The sequence below is a fragment of the Leucoraja erinacea genome, chromosome 31, assembly GCF_028641065.1.
Source record: "Leucoraja erinacea ecotype New England chromosome 31, Leri_hhj_1, whole genome shotgun sequence".
Classification (NCBI taxonomy): domain Eukaryota; kingdom Metazoa; phylum Chordata; class Chondrichthyes; order Rajiformes; family Rajidae; genus Leucoraja; species Leucoraja erinaceus.
This window is the reverse complement of record NC_073407.1, coordinates 7,056,864-7,074,840: the sequence shown is the minus strand read 5'-3', so window position 1 is coordinate 7,074,840 and position 17,977 is coordinate 7,056,864. Positions and strand designations below refer to the sequence as shown.

General features: G+C 39.0%; 1 protein-coding gene across 12 annotated transcripts in view; it reads left to right on the top strand.

Annotated features, from left to right (window-relative positions):
• gapvd1 (GTPase activating protein and VPS9 domains 1) overlaps positions 1-16,248 on the top strand; it is a 111,468-nt gene extending 95,220 nt beyond the window's left edge. For all 12 annotated transcript variants that reach the window (XM_055659830.1, XM_055659829.1, XM_055659826.1 and 9 more), the window contains 6 exons: positions 2,716-2,875; positions 3,390-3,577; positions 5,527-5,740; positions 7,783-7,855; positions 11,234-11,431; positions 12,192-16,248. In XM_055659830.1, the coding sequence (XP_055515805.1) occupies positions 2,716-2,875; positions 3,390-3,577; positions 5,527-5,740; positions 7,783-7,855; positions 11,234-11,431; positions 12,192-12,332 (974 nt within the window). In that variant the 3' untranslated portion in view covers positions 12,333-16,248. The remainder of the gene's footprint in view (positions 1-2,715; positions 2,876-3,389; positions 3,578-5,526; positions 5,741-7,782; positions 7,856-11,233; positions 11,432-12,191) is intronic.
• The last annotated feature ends 1,729 nt before the right edge of the window (positions 16,249-17,977 follow it).

Below are 17,977 nucleotides of genomic sequence, written 5' to 3'. Positions count from 1 at the left end.
ATAAAACAAGATTAGTTGGATGCTTGGTCTCTGTGGACTGGGCTAAATTAGACCTGCATTCTTTGACGTTTTAGACGATTGAGGGTGATCTTTGTGAAACAATTAAGGGAGCATGAGAGACAAATGTTGAGTTGATTCCACAGAGAGATGCATCATCAGAATTTCCTCTCGCTAATGAAGATTCTCAGGAATTTTCTACCCCGGTCGGTTAAAGAGGTTTGATCACTGGAGGTATTTCAAAATGAGATAGATCAGTCTGAAGAAGGGTTTCGACCCGAAACGTCACCCATTTCTTCTTTCCAGTGATGCTGCCTGATCTGCTGATTTACTCCAGCATTTTGTGTCTATCTTCAATTTAAACCAGCTTCTGCAGTTCTTTCCTACGCATTCGATCATTTCTTGAATGTGCAGGGGAATTGGGAACTTTGCAGTGATGGAGCAGAAGAGGAACAGAGAATTATGATTATATATCTGTTGTGCTGCTGTAAATTGCTTGTTCTAAGCTTCCCCCCAGTCTAGTTTCAGTAAAAACACTGAATCAAGCACTTGAACAACTAATCTTTATTTTAACAAAAGCGCAATTACAGTTCAACTGCTGTACCTATCCCAGCACGGGTTCGATCCTCGAATCTGCCTGATCAAGCCCTCTAGGCCTTGCTCAAACAGAGACACTCCAGAAGGTCACGCATTCCCAAGTGCTCTCCCAGAAGATTGGTGCTGGACCTCGTGGTAGCAAACTTTTATATGTCCCGGGACCTCGAGGGGCCGAACCGCATGGGAGTGGTCTCTTAATAATCCAATTACAGATATCGATTAACCCCATACTTAACAGACATTTCCCTTACCCAATAGTACAGCAGCTTAATACATTGTATTCAAACAGGACTTCTCAAGGAAGCCAACTTTTACCCTGATCTGCAAGAAACCCAGACAAGGCTCAATACCTCACCCAATCAACACTTGGCAAAGTAGAACTCTGCAACATTATTTACAAGGTGTATGTCTAGTTTGCAGCCATCCAATCCATTCTATGCATTTTGCACCTAATTGACAGGCTCTGCAGATGTTCTTATTCTTTTCTTGCAACTTGTATCTAGGCTCTAGACACACTGGCACCACTCCCCAGCGTGTCCCAGCTCTGCAGCGAGCAATTCCAAATTGACCAAATCTCCCAGCAGCCCTGAAGCTGTTACCCCATTTTAAAGTCCTAGCCTCTCCAATTTGGCCAGGATTAACACTGCCATCAGTAAGAATTTCATTGTTCTGTATTGGAATATATGACAATAAAATACTATTGGCTCTTGTTAAGGGCTATGGAAACTCAACTGGGGTGGCAGTGAATGGCAGGGTAGGCCTGAGGGGGTAAGTGGCCTACGCCTGCTCCTATTCTCTTGTGTTCTTGTATTTATGTGTTGTATGACTCTACGATAATGGATCATGTACAGGCAGATGAGATCAGTTGAACTTGGCATCGTGTTCGGCACACACATTGTGGGCCCCATACAAACCGGCAGTGTTTTTCCTGCCGATATGGGGTTCAAATTCACTGCAAATGCAACGTTCCAATCAATTATGTTCCAGAAGCAAGATGATTAAAATGCCGGGTTTTTTGGAGATAAGCTGTCTGATTTTGTCTATATTTTGTGTTATTCTCTCTCTCTCCATGATCATTATTTTTAAACTAAATATTCACAACAGCTTGAGTCACATGTATTGTGCAAAAAACAATAATTTGATTATATTTTGGGTGGATGTTTCTAGATTAATTTATGGGAATTAAGCATTAAATTCCTTCCATCTGGAATATATATTCATGACTGAGATTTAAAAATCATGTTATATTGTGAATTCTTGTGCGAATGGGATTAGTTTGTTATTTGGATACTTAGGCTATTTAAAAAAAATATCCTTTTCTTAAGAAATGGAATCTACAGGATATTGTTAATGGGAAAGTAGTGGGCAGAAAGGCATGCCATGTGTGGTTTGAAGAGCAAAAACTTGTGGTTTACAATGCCAAAATTAAAAAGTTGAGGAAAAATAAGGTGTACAGAGTTGCTCATTGGCTACAATCTGAGGAGTATGTTGATGCTGCTGATTATGCTATGCCAATGTACCAGGTAGCAACTGATTTCTCCATAAAGACTTGGTCTATTGCTAGAAATAGTAATTTATTTACCTATCTGTTGCGGACTTACAGCATATTATACAATAATATTAAAGTTCTGATCTTGAGAATATCACATTTTTGAATTTTTAAGTCAGTCTGGGTGTTTTTTTTTACTATTTCCGTCACAACGGTCAATTTTGTAATTAGCTACAATTAGGTAATTAACTAATTATATGCTTTAATTTCAGGTCATCCAAGTAAGATTATAATTTTATATTTGTTTCAGAATGCTTCAATCTATAATAACTGAAAATTTCATTCAGTTCTCTTAATTTTTAAGAAAGTGATGGGCTGTTGACTGACCTCGATCACAGCTTTTGTGTTAAGTCAATGGAAAAGCAATAGGGAACAGGATGCTAATTTCCGAGTATGAAAATGGCCATAACTTTTTAATACTGAAGATATAAAAGTGAATTAGAACTTCTTTTTATGCTTTATCTGATGAGTTAAATTGCAGGCTTGATTTTTTTATCTCAAAATTTTGTAACATTGCTACTATGTATGACTCCAAGGCTAATTTGATTTTTATATTGGTCTTTATTTTTTAGACAATGAGATTGTGTGCTTTCTCAAAGTTCAGCTGGCCGAAGCCATCAATTTGCAGGATAAGCACTTGATGGCACAGATTCAGGAAACCATGCGCTGCGTTGGCAGATTTGACAACAGGACCTGTCGCAAGCTACTCTCTGCAATTGCTGACGACTACAGGTAGAATCTATTTACTATGCTGTTTGGAAAATACCTTTAAGCACGGGCATGGATGTGTTACTGCTAGCATAATAAATCCAAAGATGCTGTATTATTTTGGCAAGGAAAACCCATGAGTTATCCTCAACAACATATATCCCAGTTACGAAAAATAATCAAACTATTTATCTCTGTTGCAGGAAAGCATTCATATACTACTCTCCCGCAAAGGACTGAAAGAAACATTTAAGAACTTTAGTATTTTCATACAAATAGGCATAGAGATGATTTGTGTTTAAAATACTAACATACTAGTGTTATTGTTTCTCAAAGACCAGAAGCAGTAGGTTATAATCATTTAACACTCCAGCCCATTATAGCTTTTAATTCTAGGATATGATGCCAGCTTTTCCTTGCAGCTGTATTTTTCAGCTTGCTGCATCCTCTATTTGCTATGTGTTACAGCCTACTTTGCTAATGAATTGTTGCTGGTTAATTTGCATTAAATGTGCAGTAATCTTTCTCTTTATTTAAGAAAACGAGCTCCATATATTGCTTATTTGACACGATGTCGTCAGGGACTCCAGACGACACAAGCCCACCTTGAAAGGCTCTTGCAAAGGGTGCTGAGAGATAAAGAAGTTGCCAACAGATATTTCACAACGGTCTGTGTGAGGCTATTGCTTGAAAGTCGAGAGAAGCATATTCTGGAATTTATTAAAGGTAACAGGAACACTTTTCAGTTGATTACTAACAAACCTTTTTCGTGATTGTTTCTATGTGGGATGTAAATCTGTTGATTGAATTAACTATCAAAAGTTAACATTATGATTCCTTTGGTGGAGTGAATCTATTCATTCAGTGGCTGAACCGCACCCATTCCAAGCTCCTAGAACTTAGCTCCTAGAAGTAGGTTGATATTGGTTATGGTCAAGTTGGGTTTGCACAATTCTCCTCAGCATTATTTGTATATGGGGGAAAAAAGTGAAACATTTCCCATCCAGTCTGATAACGTGTCTTTGGCATGTGTGGAAATGGAGTGAGTTGATGCTGACATTGATTGTCAAGCATCAGCCACTGTGGGAGGTGACTAGAGGGTGACTGGTGTCCACGCTATCATTTCCCAACAAGAAGCTGGGGAAGATAATGGAAAATATGAATGTCTTCCAGGGGAGAACGTGGCTGTTGGTGGAGGCTGGGAGTGTGGGATGATTAAACGTTTGCTCCTTGCATTCTAGCTGCCCTCGTTTGGTTCATCTGGTCTTTGCTAGTTATTTTATATCAGAAATACGAAACATCGACATCTTCACACTTATTTTGTCTTCACACATATTTTGATCATTGTTCTGACTCCCCAAAACAGACTAATGAGCATTAATATACACAATATCTGCAGATACCTTGCTGATTAAGAAAAAGATTGAGATAAATTGCCAGCCTTTGTGATTATGTGTTTGCCTTTCCCATGAAAGGGAATATATGAGAGAATTGCGCTTGGGTTAGTTTGTTTAATTTAAAGATATAAAATTAAAGTGTGATCTCAAGTAGACTGAACACTGCTGTGTACGAGTGTCGAGTGTACATTATCCAAATCTAACAAGGCACAGTTATTACCCCCGCCCCCCAGTAACGCACTCTACAGTGACCACATCTGTTATGTATTTATTCCCAATAACCATTTCTGGAGCAGAAATCTGAATTTCTTTAAAATGTTTCCATTACTGGGCCTGTTTTTCTGATGGTGGCAGAAAAGGGGCATTTATTTAATGAACCATGCCACTCTACTTTGTTATTAACATTGGACAAAATCAGCTTTAATTCTGTTGGATGTGTAGCAGTTTACTATTGGTGATCAATTGTAGTTGATTATAAAGTGAAATACGGTTTTCTACAAATGTCAATTTCTGTTACTGTTTTGACAAATGGATCTGAAGTAAATTTGTGTGGCAGGTATTTTGCAAGCAAGAGACATCCCTTCCACAATTGGAATTACTGTCAATTTTTAATTAATGTGTCTGTAATTGTTATCCAGTACAATGCTAAACGCCACTAGAGAAAGTTTCAGTACTTAATTTGAAGTAGATGGGTTCAAGTTGAAAATGTTATAATTTCAACTTGTCTGAACATTTTCAGAGTATTTAAGTGAGAGTTTCCTGTGGTCTGGCGCTTGTGCAGAACAGCCCTTATCCCTGGTCAGGCCAAGTAGATCTGAAGCACCCACACTGTGCTGGCTAATTTTTGGTTTGTGAAGCATTAGGGGCACAGTATTTGCTCTCAGTGTTCCCCGGCTAGTTAGGAGGAAGATCATCAGCCAACATTCTGTTTGAAGCTTCTGTGAACTGCCTTGGGACATTACAGCCACTATATAAATACAAGTTGTTGTTCTTGCTCTTGATTGCTATCCATTAACCCATACTGAGAAGTTTGCTGGCAGTGGATGGAAACAGAATCTGGCTAGACTCTGACAGTCTCCATGGAAAATTGCCTGCCAAAACTCACTGTTACGACTTGCAGGTGAAGCACTAGAGGGCAGTCACCGCCTGCTAAATGATATTCCCTGAAAACCAACTCTGTTGGAGGAGGAGAGGTGGAAACTGAGAGAGATACCACTGCTGAAGTTCTCAAAAATAGCAATTTGTGCACTGCTTGATTTAGCTTCACTATTTGTGCAGACTTTCAGAATCTCACTGCAGCAGATGACAAAACAGCTTTAGTAGAAGAATTCTTGCAGTCATTGTATGGAGCTATGGCACAAGACGTTATCTGGCAGAACGCCAGCGAGGAACAGCTCCAGGATGCACAGATGGCAATTGAACGCAGTGTCATGAACCGCATTTTCAAACTGGCTTTCTACCCCAATCAGGACGGTGATATTTTACGCGACCAGTAAGTAACAATAAATAATATAAATAAATATATTTTAAAATTAATTATAAGTAACAATATAGTGTCAAATCCTGTTCAACATGGATGAGCTGGGCCAAATGGCCTGTTTCCGTGTTGTATGACTAATTGTGCATAACTTTGAAAATAACTCTCGTAACAAGATATTCATTATGGCTTCCTTTCAATAACGTTATTGAATCCAACAAAAATGGGCCATCATTCTATGTTATTTTATTGTTTTCTTTCTGTAGTTAGGACAATAATAAAATCACTGAATACTGAAAGAAAGTGGTCTTTAAAAATGTTTATTGGTCATGCCATACCAAACGCTGTCCTTTGATCTTTATTTATGAATGGTGTAGCTGTTGATATCTTAGTTTTTTTTTAACACATGTTTGTAAAGAGGGTACTTAAGGAGAGCTCCCCCTACCCTCACCCCATTCACCATCAACAACATCACAGTCACATCTGTGGAGTCTTTTAAGTTCCTGGAAACCATCATCTCCAAGGACCTTAAATGGGGGGCCACCATTGACTGAGGATGTACTTCTTGCAGCAGTTGAGGAAGCACAATCTGCCACTGGCAATGATTGTCCAATTCTATACGGCCAATCTAGAGTCTGTCCTCACCTTCTCCATCATGGTCTGGTTTGGCTCAGCCACCAAGCTCGACATCCGGAGGCTGCAGTGAATCGTCCGATCAGCTGAGAAGGTTATTGGCTGTAACCTTCCCTCCATTGACAAAACTGTACACTGCAAGGGCCAGGAAGCGAGTGGGTAAGATCATCTCTGACCCCTCTCACCCTGGCCACAAACTCTGAATCACTTCCCGCTGGAAGCCGACTCCGGACTGTCAAAGCTGCCACAGCCAGACATAAAACCAGTTTTTCATCCACGAGTAGTAGCTCTACTCAATAACCAAAAATCTGTAACCTCCTTTTGCTCTGGTATTTTATTCACTTCACATGTTTAATCAATAATGTTTTATTATTAATGTTTAATGCTTTATGTGTAATTCCTGACTGTCACTGTATGTCATGTCACTTGCGGGCGGAGCACCAAGGCAAATTCCTTGTATGTGAATACTTGGCCAATAAACTTATTCATTCATTATATTGAGATGATAGGAACCATACTTTTCTTTAGCTTAAATTTTCAAATGTTGCAAATGTTGGCAAATTTGCTCCTAATGTGAAGTTTGCAGCAAAATGCTATCTTGTGTATTGCCACTCTGAAAAGGGTAAGCTTTCAGTGTAGGGTTTAAGCACTACAACGTGAAGTACTGAGTTCAGTTGTAATAACTATGAGAGCGAGAGAGAGAGATGCATATTTCTTAACTCTGTGGTGGAATCAAATTTAAAAAAGTTGTTAGGTCAAAAATCCAAGGACATGCCACCTTTGTAATATGAACAGAAGTGATGTCATAGTTATCAATATTATAAATGTGCATTATTCATGTTTGTGAAAATGCTCTTGTTTCAAAGCAATTTATTTTATAAATGCTTTTGAAGTGTCCATGATCAAGTGCTCAGTTTGTTTTTAATAATCTGAATTAATCAGGATTTTACTGTGCCTTATATGTAAAATATAGTTTTGGAGCATAGTTTGAAAGATTTTGAACATGACTAAGAAGGCTACAGATATTCTCTTTTGATTTTTATAAAATTATTTGATTTTGATTTCGGCAACTTTTCTGATCATCGCTAATGTTCAACACTGCGATTTCCAGTTTCATTATCAATAACTGATGGGCACCCCTGATTCATTTTTATGACTTTTCTGCAATGTACAGTCTGAATTATTTAGATATTCCATCGGACACAATACACATTTTGCAAATAAGTGTAAAAACAGCACTCTCTTCAACCTATAACTTAATCTATAACCCTTCAACTTTTTGTTTCTGACTTTATGCTCAAAACATATCTTGATATTTTTCTTTGTTAAAGACATTTAATGAAGGGCTTGGTCTTGTTTAAACTAATTTATTACATTTTAATCATTTAATCTTAAATTGAGTCGCTATGATGTTTATTTTTCAGACTCTTCTATGAGCATATTCAGCGTCTCTGCAAAGTTGTCAGTGCAAATCACCGGGCACTTCAGGTCCCAGAGGTAATGATTTGTGTAAATTTAGTTTTGTTGCTTGGCAAAACTGTGCAGAAAAGGTTTGGGAACAAAGAAATGTGTAAATATTGAATTAAAAACCAAAATACTGGAGACATTCAGCAAGTTACACAGTAACAATGGAAAGAGAAAGAATTAAGATTTCAGGTCAAAAGCCCTTCACCAAAACTCTCTCTCGACCTATTCTTTCGATAGCAAAAAAGATGTTTCTCTTTCCTCTGATGATATCACCCTACTTGAGTGTTTCCGGCATTTTCTCTTGCTTTTTCACATTCTCGGTATCTGCTATTTTTGACATTTTCATTGTAAATACTGCAGTTCCTTGAGGATGAAGAGGGGCCAGTGAATGTACTATCTTTAGATTTCGAGAGAGTGTCACCTCATATGTAGCTGTGGGAAATGGAAGCTCGTGCTTTAGGATGTAATATATTACAGTGAATAGAAGATCAGCAGGCTAACAGGATATAGATCTTTTTCCAGTTGGCAAGGTCTGCCACAAGGATTGGGGCAGTGGCTTCTACTTTCTACAATTTATATAAACGGATGAAGTTGCTGAGTCGTATGGTTGTTAAATTTGATGACGCAAAGATGATTGGGAAATTAAATTGCAAAAGCTTAGGAGGCTCCAGGATACATGAGTTGAGTTAGTGAACAAATAGATCAGGCAAAGCAGTATGTGGGGAAAATGCAAAGTTATCGACTTTAGCTTGAGAAATACAAGTGTATTAATAAAAGTTTTTAAAAACTAATAAAAGTATATTAAAAGCAATAATAGGGGCAGCACAGTGGCGCAGCTGGTGTAGCTACGGCCTCACAGAACCACAGATCTGGGTTCTATTCGTATGGAATTTGTACATTCTCTCTGAGTGCATGGATTTCCTCCGGGTGCTCTAGTTTCCTTCCACACCCCAAAGGCGTGTGGTTTTGTAGGTTATCGCCTCGGAGATTTTGTAACCTCTGTAAATTGCCCCAAGTGTGTAGGGAAAGGATGAGAAACCGGGCTAACATAGAACTATTGTGAATGGGCCGAAGGGTGTGATTCCGTTCTGTACCTTTCAGTCACTCAATTATATAATTGATGAGTGAGATATTGAGGGATCTGAGTGTCATCATCTATTGCCAAGCTAATAGAATACAAGAGTAGAACAGACAGAGAAGTGGTCACATTTTCATTGAGAGTCAGGAGTCTCTTCCTTAAAAGGGAACATTTTGAAGGTGGAGGCAAGTAGGATACCTGAAGAAAGGTAGTAAAGGTTACCATGGGTAGATGAGAATGAAAGTTTAGGTTAGAATCCTGTAAGAGTAGGCTTGGGGCTTCAGTAGCCTGCTTATGTGTGTTTGTTTGAGTTTTAATTTCATTTGCAGATGCTACAAGAGCTTTCAGAATGATGTACAGATACGTTGAGGATTTAATATTTTCACACAGCTAGTGTTAAATATAACATGAAAGTGTCACAGAGCAATTTTCCCTTTGTTTTCATGTAGTACAGAATGCTATCATTTGATTGGGAACAAAATTGGGGGAATTGGATTTGATAAGGACAAAAGTTATGCTGTGTATGCCTCTTATATACCGTGGAGTAGTTGATATAGGGAATTGAAATTATAATTGTAGCAAGGAAATGTTTGATATGAAATTTGGCTTGCAAATAATGACCAATGGCCAGGTTTTGGATGCAGGCTTCCACTCATTGGGTATGATGGAGAGGGCAGGACTCTGAGTCTTCCATCCTGAAGACGGATGACTTGGTCTCAGCACCAACACGATGTTGGGTGTATAGATTAGGCCCCACTCTTTGGAAAACCCCTGCAGGCTTTACCAGGATGCAAAATGAGAGCCAAAGCTGAGGCTCTTAGATGGTTTGATTCTGACATTCAGACATTTAGAAGCTGTTGAAATAGTCATAAATTAATTATAAAATCATTTGCCTTCTGCATTCTGCTGCTGAGAAACCACATTGAATTGATCTGAGTGTGAATTTTCCATTATAATGTTGGGATTCCCTTGAAGAAACGGATACCCCACTGGATTCCACAGCAGTGACAGGGCGACATATTCACACACGTCCAGGACATCTGTCCCAATGGCTGAACGCCTGTGGTTCCCTTCAGCACTGCTGGCCACAGCCTCAGGAATCAGCTCCATCTCCTGGTGTTTGTTACTGATGATCAAGTCTTGGGGGTCAATCTAATGAACTTTGGGGAAATTTTTAATTCGACAAAATGGTAATTTTAGACTTTACCTGATTAATTACCAGTTCTCTTACTTCATCCCCCTCCCACTAAAGCCAGTTGGGTGGGATACTTGTGACAGCAGGAATTTGCCACTAATCTTTTTTAACAAATAGGCTGCAAAGCACAGTTTTGTATTCACTGTGCTGTTGGCTCTTCTTCATGGAGCCTAAAATCCCTTTTACCTTTTAAACTCGCTTTTCTCAGCTCAGCAGATTACCTGTTCTCATCTCCAAGAGTTTGTTGTGTTATCAGCGTCAGAAAGTGAACGAGAGCATGAGGCAGGGTGAATGTGATTTAAATCTTGCCCGCGCCAGGGTAGTTTCATTTTATTCTGTAATGTTTGATCCAAGTTGACTTAATGACTGGGTAGTTGTTCTAGTCCTTGTTGTTTACCACTTTCCTTTCCAGTATAGCTGTTCAATGTTTTTCTTCTAACTGTTTTTCTGTACTTTCTCCCTTGCCTGAAGGTGTTCAGTCCTAGATGAGTACAATTCCACATACGGTTTAACAAATACAACCTGACATTCAGAATGGCCAAATAAAAGAATGTCTCGGGCAGTAGCTTCACAGTTTTTTTTTTCCCTCCCTTTCTTCTCTTGCTTTCCCCTCCAATCCATTACAAGTCTCTGCCACTGTCTCTCCTTCCAGCTATAAGATACAGTATCCAGGCCCTTTACTGTGTGCTGCTAATTCACTGAGATGATCTATGCTTATTATCAGAGGAGACTGTTCCCGTCAGACCTTTCTGCCTCCAAAATGGAATTTACAGCCCAGTTGCTGCTGCTCAAAGATCAAGTGAAACTTGTCCAATGCGTTCTGATCTTTTGACATTCTTTTGTGCGTACCTATGGAAGCCACCTCTCTGGAGCTGCTGAGATGCCTACGCCATGAAGTCTGTGGAGGTATTATTGTTACAGGCAAATACACAAAGGCAGCCACATTATAATTTTTTTTCTCTGCACTGCACAAATAATTCTTTTAATAGGTCACACTGGTTTTAATCCTTTTTAATATTGCCTGCTTCTGATAGACTGCCTCCATAAAATAGAAATTAATTCTTAATTTAAGGAAATGTGCCAGTAGAGGACGTGGTGTTGTGTACATCACACGCACTTTCTGCATCTTTTCCAGGTATACTTGAAGGAAGCTCCATGGCCATCTGCACAGTCTGAGGTTCGAACAATCAATGCATACAAGACCCCAAGAGATAAGGTTCAGTGCATCCTCCGAATGTGCTCCACCATAATGAATCTGTTAAGCCTGGCCAATGAGGATTCAGTCCCTGGGGCCGATGACTTTGTTCCTGTTCTTGTGTTTGTCCTCATCAAGGTGAGTCATCAAATGAATATCAATTTTGTGCAGGAGTGCACTTATGCAGCCATTTCAAAATGCCACATCTTGGCACATCAGCAGAGGAATGCATCTTTCAGCTAACCAAATGAAAATGGCTCTTGCCCCGAAAACTAAATTGCTTTGTGAACCATTTTATGCATTTAAAATTATTTTCAGATAGTTAGATGCAGCAAATTTCAGTTTGATTCCGATTGTCCCTTGATCTGTTGATGTTTTGTTTGCAGTGACAGCAGTCCTGTGAAATTTTGTCCAACCCTGTAATCATTGGGGTATTCAGTGTGCAAAATCTTTGAACCTTGAACATTTGGACCACTTTTGGGCTGTGGTGGTAAAGCTTTCGCCGTGCAAAAGATGGCCACTTAATCCTATGCAAATATATATATTCTGAGCTAAAAATATCATCTGCTGTCAGAAAGATTGTTGTTTTAATGCATTTGGAGGAAAATTCATTGTCATCAATTCCTGCAGGATTCTGCAGCGCTAATGACGGCTTCTTCAGGCTAATTGGCAAGGCTAGACAATGCAACATGTCTGAGAGATGATGTAGTGGAGGTGATATAAAACACCTTTAATCTAATTGAACCATTCTGAATGCCTCTGAATACGTAGCATTTTATATGTATTTCCCATGAAGCGTAAATTAAGACATTGCTATTGAATGAAAAGTAATATATTGTCTGATTCTTTCTCCCTCCTGATTTTGTACGCTTTTAATTCATCTCTTTTATACCTTTAGGCTAACCCACCCTGCCTGCTGTCCACTGTTCAGTACATCAATAATTTCTATGCCAGCCGGCTCGGTGGAGAGGAATCCTATTGGTGGATGCAGTTCACAGCAGCAGTTGAATTCATTAAAACCATTGATGATCGCAAGTGATGCAGAACACCACCTGCATAACAGACTGCGAGGAAAAGTGAAGAGATTTACACCAACTGTTTGTGGGAGGGAGCTGAGGATTGAATCTTCTCTTGTATAATACATGTACATAGCGTGGAGACGTTTAAATGAAAAACAAAACACAACTAGATTCACTGGATCTTTACCAAAATTAACAATCAAATTTACTAACAGGTCTTTATATTACTGTCAGCAATGCGAAAAGGGACCACACTTTTTCAGGTATTTCAGAATTTGAAACTGTACTGTAAGCAAATGACACCTCCCCCTCTCTGTTATTCTGGTCTGTGTGAATTCTGAAACTGGGGCCTTAAACAAGTGTTGTTTTGATTTCATTTCACTCACCACGCCCATCCCCACTTCTCAATACTGACGAAAGAATCTGCAGCTCATGGCGTCATGTCTTTTTCATGAGGCAGTGATTCTTTTTCTTGAGCATCCCGTTCAAAGCAGGGGGTGGAAACTTGCATTTGACCAAACAAATCATGGTTTCCCTGAAAGTAGATTGTTGCAGGTGTGCAGCATGCCTGAACCAGAGGCAAAAACAGGTCAATCAGTTTCTCTGAAGAAGTCACCTTTTTGTGTTGCCTCATGTTTTTCAGCCTTCCAATAAATTATTTCCAAAGTCTGGGCTTTTCTTTAAGAAAGCTGATATACCTGACATTGTAACCTTATTGGCATCTGTTTTACGTGTTAACATTTAACAAACCTGTTAGTAAGGCAGAATGGGACTCTGCTATTTTGTTGCTGGGGTCTTTAGAAACTTAATTCGTATAATGATGCTTTTTTGGAGGAAATTTTACAAGGTTTCGCTTGGCTTGAGGAAGAGCAAAATCTTAAGTGCTGGCTCTCAGTATTTCCAGTTCTTAATCTAGTTTCTTTATTACGTGGCAAATCATCGATCCAGGAAAAAAACTGAATCTGAGACTGGCTTCTGAATAAGAGATCCAGTTTTAGTCAGGGAATGCAGAGGTGACTCTCCCACAATCCAAACTCAGCAAGATATGTAGTAAAAGCAGCAATGAAAATGTTGAACTCTCGCCTGCAATTGAATTTCAACCTTGACTGCTATTTGAACTCCCTTATTCTCATGAAGGTTTTTTTTTTCTCTCTGTGTAATCGACTGGGGTGTGAAGACCATTCATGCCTCTCAGAAGCACATCTCTTCATCTCCTGGAGCACACGAGGAAATTTGCAACCATGACTGCCATGGCTGAGAGAGATGAAAATTTGAGTGGAAGACCAGCAAAAATCACTTCAATCCCTCACAGCAGCTGAGACTTCCAGTTGACAGCAGTGCCTTTGTCGACAGTCAGAGTTAACATTTAACGGCCAACATGAATGGACAGCCATAGATGACTTGCGCTTACTGCACCTTTACAAAGCCGTTTTTAATAAATAGAGTCGGAGGCATTGGGACTTGGCTTGTCCAGAACAATTTACAGATCAAACTTTAAAACTGCAGTGAGTCAGATGTGGATTGTTGGGATATATAAATGGCAAGATATGATACGAATTTAAATTATTGCATTTTAGGTTACATTATAAATGGCTCACAAGGTAGGATTAAATAATGGCAGCTCCAATAAGTTAAGTCTGATTTGTTTTTTTTCTTTATATTATATATAAAAAGGGATCATTACTCGATGGGTGGATAAATAGTTATATTCATGTAAATTTCATCTGATTTTGCATATTTTTAGAAAATAAACGAGAGAAGATGGTCTCCATTGTGGTGATCCAAAACCCAGTCTAACATATCAGATCCATGGGCCAGCAAAGGCCACCTTGGATTGCTTATACGAGTCTGTCCACTGGCAGCCGTTGTATGGCATCCTCCCCAATCTTAGTTACTGGTCCTCACCTGAGACTTGTTCCGAGCATTTCTCTAATGATAGTGTTGCAGTTTGGATCAAGGACATGGAATGTTGGATACTTTATCTGAGCGTCAGATTATGCACCTCAATATATCCCCTCTGGAGGAAAGACCTAAAGAGCAAGTACTCCCGTCCAAACCTTGCAATTGACCATTTCTTAGACAGCAAACGTTAAGACTCTACATTCTTTAATTATTAATTATCTAATTTGCAAAATCCGGAACATGGTCTAACTAGGTATATTTGATGTGAGACAAGATATTTTAGTGTCAAGCTAGATAAAAAGATCTTACTCGGCTATATTTCAAACACCACCCTGATTGTCGTCCTGAAGAAATGGAACACTTGACATCAACCCAACCTGGATCCATGGAACAAAACCTTCGCCAGCTTTTAATCTGTGCAATTAAAAAAACGTCCTGGAATGAATCTTGATGTGCATCTGCACACTTTAGTTTGCCAGTTGTCACGTGGTGGAAGATTCGATGGTGAATACAATCAACTGATAAAGCCATACACTGGGGTGATTTAAAAAAACAAAAAAAAAACAAAAGTCTATTCACCTGATTACAACAATGAGTTATTAATTTTATCTGCACATTATAAGAATTTTTCAGCCAACCCTACTGAGAGTAGGTGATCACTGTTCATGTTGAGTTGAAATGACTTACCAAAAGCAACTTTTATTTTAACTTTATTTTTATTTGGTGTAATTAAGTTTGAGTGTTAAGTGTCTAGTTAACGCTAATGGAAGGTTACATGATCAAATGGCATTTTTGAATACATCTAATCTTGGGTTACACGTTTGGGAACCTGAATTACTTACACTGGTGCAGATCTCGGCCTGATAGTGTTAGAAAACTGGAGAAAGTAATTTATGTATACATCTGGCCGCAGAGTATTAATGCATTTGGTGTTGTATGCAGCTATGAAGTGTCTGAATTGATAACTTGAGCAGAATTGCTCACAGTACCTAATCTGGCATAAAACCGTTTTACAGATGAGCTAATTGGAGAAAATCGGACACAGAGTGGAATTGTTTGAAAAAAAATTAAAAACTTAGCTCTCTTTTGGTTTAGTGAATGTTATGTTTCCCTGGCGTTGCGGATGATAGTTTGGGCATCATTGGGGTTTACTGAGGATAGTACACAGATTATGAATTATCATGCTGGGTTCCTAATGGCATTGTGAGAAGGTGCAGCTGAAGGGTGCTTGCTTCTGCTAAAGACTAATTGGCTGAAACAACAATCTGGGTTTTGCAGTTGCACTTTGAAATTTTAAGACATTGATATATATTTTTTTTTTTAATGTTTTCCTTACCATAAAGAAACTTTGATTTAGGAAAGAAATCTGAATATAAGCAATGGTGTTTAGGGATTGGGACTTATTTATTTTACAATTAGACTTTGTGAAAATTGAATTGTCAACTATTTATTTTTAACAGGCTTTTGCTGCAGGTTCATTCTAAGTTGCTTTTGTGTTTTAAATTTTGAAGTACTATCTTAAACATTTGACGCCTTTCCCCATTACTTTGCTTAGACAACTTGTATATGAGTCATTGATTGTATCCTAAGAGATTTTGGAATGTATGGAAGCTACCACTTTCATAGAGTGTAAATTATTTGAAAAAAAAATTACAACTGCTTTAATCAAAAACAAAGAATTGTATACTCACAATCATTTTGAGCCAGAAAATACATAAGGACCAAACATACCACCATATCAGTGATGTTCTGAAACATTGGGAATGGACAACTCCTGATTTTCTGCAGTTAGCAGCTAGGGACACAGAAGGGACTGTTTTCTTGAGAAATTTAACCTGTGCTAACTCAATACTACATTTTGTTTGTTAGCTGCATCACCTGTATTACTGCCTCTTTGAAACTGTTAGAGATTTTACAAAGCCTAAGTTAACGAGCTTGCACAATCTTGCACACAGGAAAAATGTATACTGTCTTTAAGGAGATTAATGTAATATATCAATCCATAATGCTAATTAAAGGGAGCAGTTTATCCCATTGTTTGTGTCTGCTGGTGAATTTGGTTCTTGCCCTACTGAAGAATTGATTTCCGCATTAATTCCCTTTTGCTTGCAATGTGAGTGGTCTTCGAGTTCTACAGCACATTAACTTCACAGGTATGTTTGTACGAGTCAGTATTTAAACTGACTAAAACTGATGTAACTGCTGATGGAATTCTGCAGAAGATTGAAGCTCAGGTTCTGTGTAAACCTATGAGATGTATGAATTTCTACAGATATCTGATCCCAAATGTGTACGTTGCATACAAACTTGCCAGCAACATTTGGAGCAGCAATGCAGTGGTGCTCAGTCTAAACCCTCCGAACAAATCTACTTCCCGGATGCAGTTGAACAAAAGGAAAACGCTTTGGTAACTGCCTGGCGGTGCTACTATAGGGAATTCTGTTTCCGCCTTTGTTGCAACGTTCCCACAAAACCTTGAGTTCCTGTGCTGAGGTGTTAAATGGAGGCATGGTAATTCCCGAGAAGGGGATAAATGAGCTGAATAGATGACAACATTTGATGAGTTTACCTTCCACTTTATAGGTCTCATGGCAAGAAAGTGCAGTTGCAGTCGGCGGCTCTGTGCTATCCTTCATTGAGTTGGGACAATTTCAGGCTTATTGCTTTTAATTTAATATCATTTACTTGGAAATTCTGTGCACATTTATGTAGAATATAAATGTACCATGTAGTTATAGAATCTATAGGATACCACACAATTACAGATGTTCCATATACACCACCCGAACACACAGGGTGGCGGGTGCAAGGAATGAGCTGCCAGAGGAAATAATTGAGGTATAATAACATTTGGACGGGGTTTAGAGGGATATGGGCCAAACGTAGACAGGAGGGCCTAGTGTAGATGGGGCATCTTGGGCATGTTAGCCTGAAGAGCTTGTTTCTGTGCTGTATAAATATGATTCTATACCTTGCAACCCCATGCTGTTCACAAAATTACATAAACAAAACTGGTCGCTCAACTGCTCCCAATGAACTGATTCACTTTTACTATTAATTTAATCTTGCTCTGCGAACTGGTACAAGTTGGACCCAGTCTGAGTGAAGCGGGGAGACTAAACCTGGAACCTGCTTGTCTTTTCCTACCCCAGCAGCTTTTACATTCAACATCCACAATTTCCACTGAAGTACCAACAAGTCTTGCACTCCCTCACCTTCAGCAATTCCAAAGTGACTGTTCCTTCTGCAACACCCTGTTCTTTGCCTCCTATGGGTTCCAATGGGTTCCATACCAAGATGGAGACTGCAGCAGTTAAACGGAGGCACAAGAAACTACAGATGCTGGAAAGCTGAGCAAAATACAAAGTGCTGGATGTATTCAGTAGGTCAGGTAACATTTGTGAAGGAAATGGATAGACAACATTTTAGACCCTTTTTCAGACTTAAGTGTTCCGACCCAAAACATTGTCACCCTGGATGCTGCTTGACTCGCTGATTATTCTAGCAAAGACTGGAGTAACTCAGTGGGTCAGACAGCATCCCTGGAGAACGTGGATAGGTGATGTTTCAGGTCAGGACTTGTCAGATTAAGAGTTATTCCAGAGCTTTGTTTTGTTAAGAGACCACAGCACCTCATCGTCCAACCAGACACATAACTGCCTTCAGGACTCGGTGTGGAATTCAACAATCTCATAACAAGCCTTATAAGTCTGAACCTGAAATAGTCAGCTCTGATGAAACATCATGAATGTGAAATGTAAAC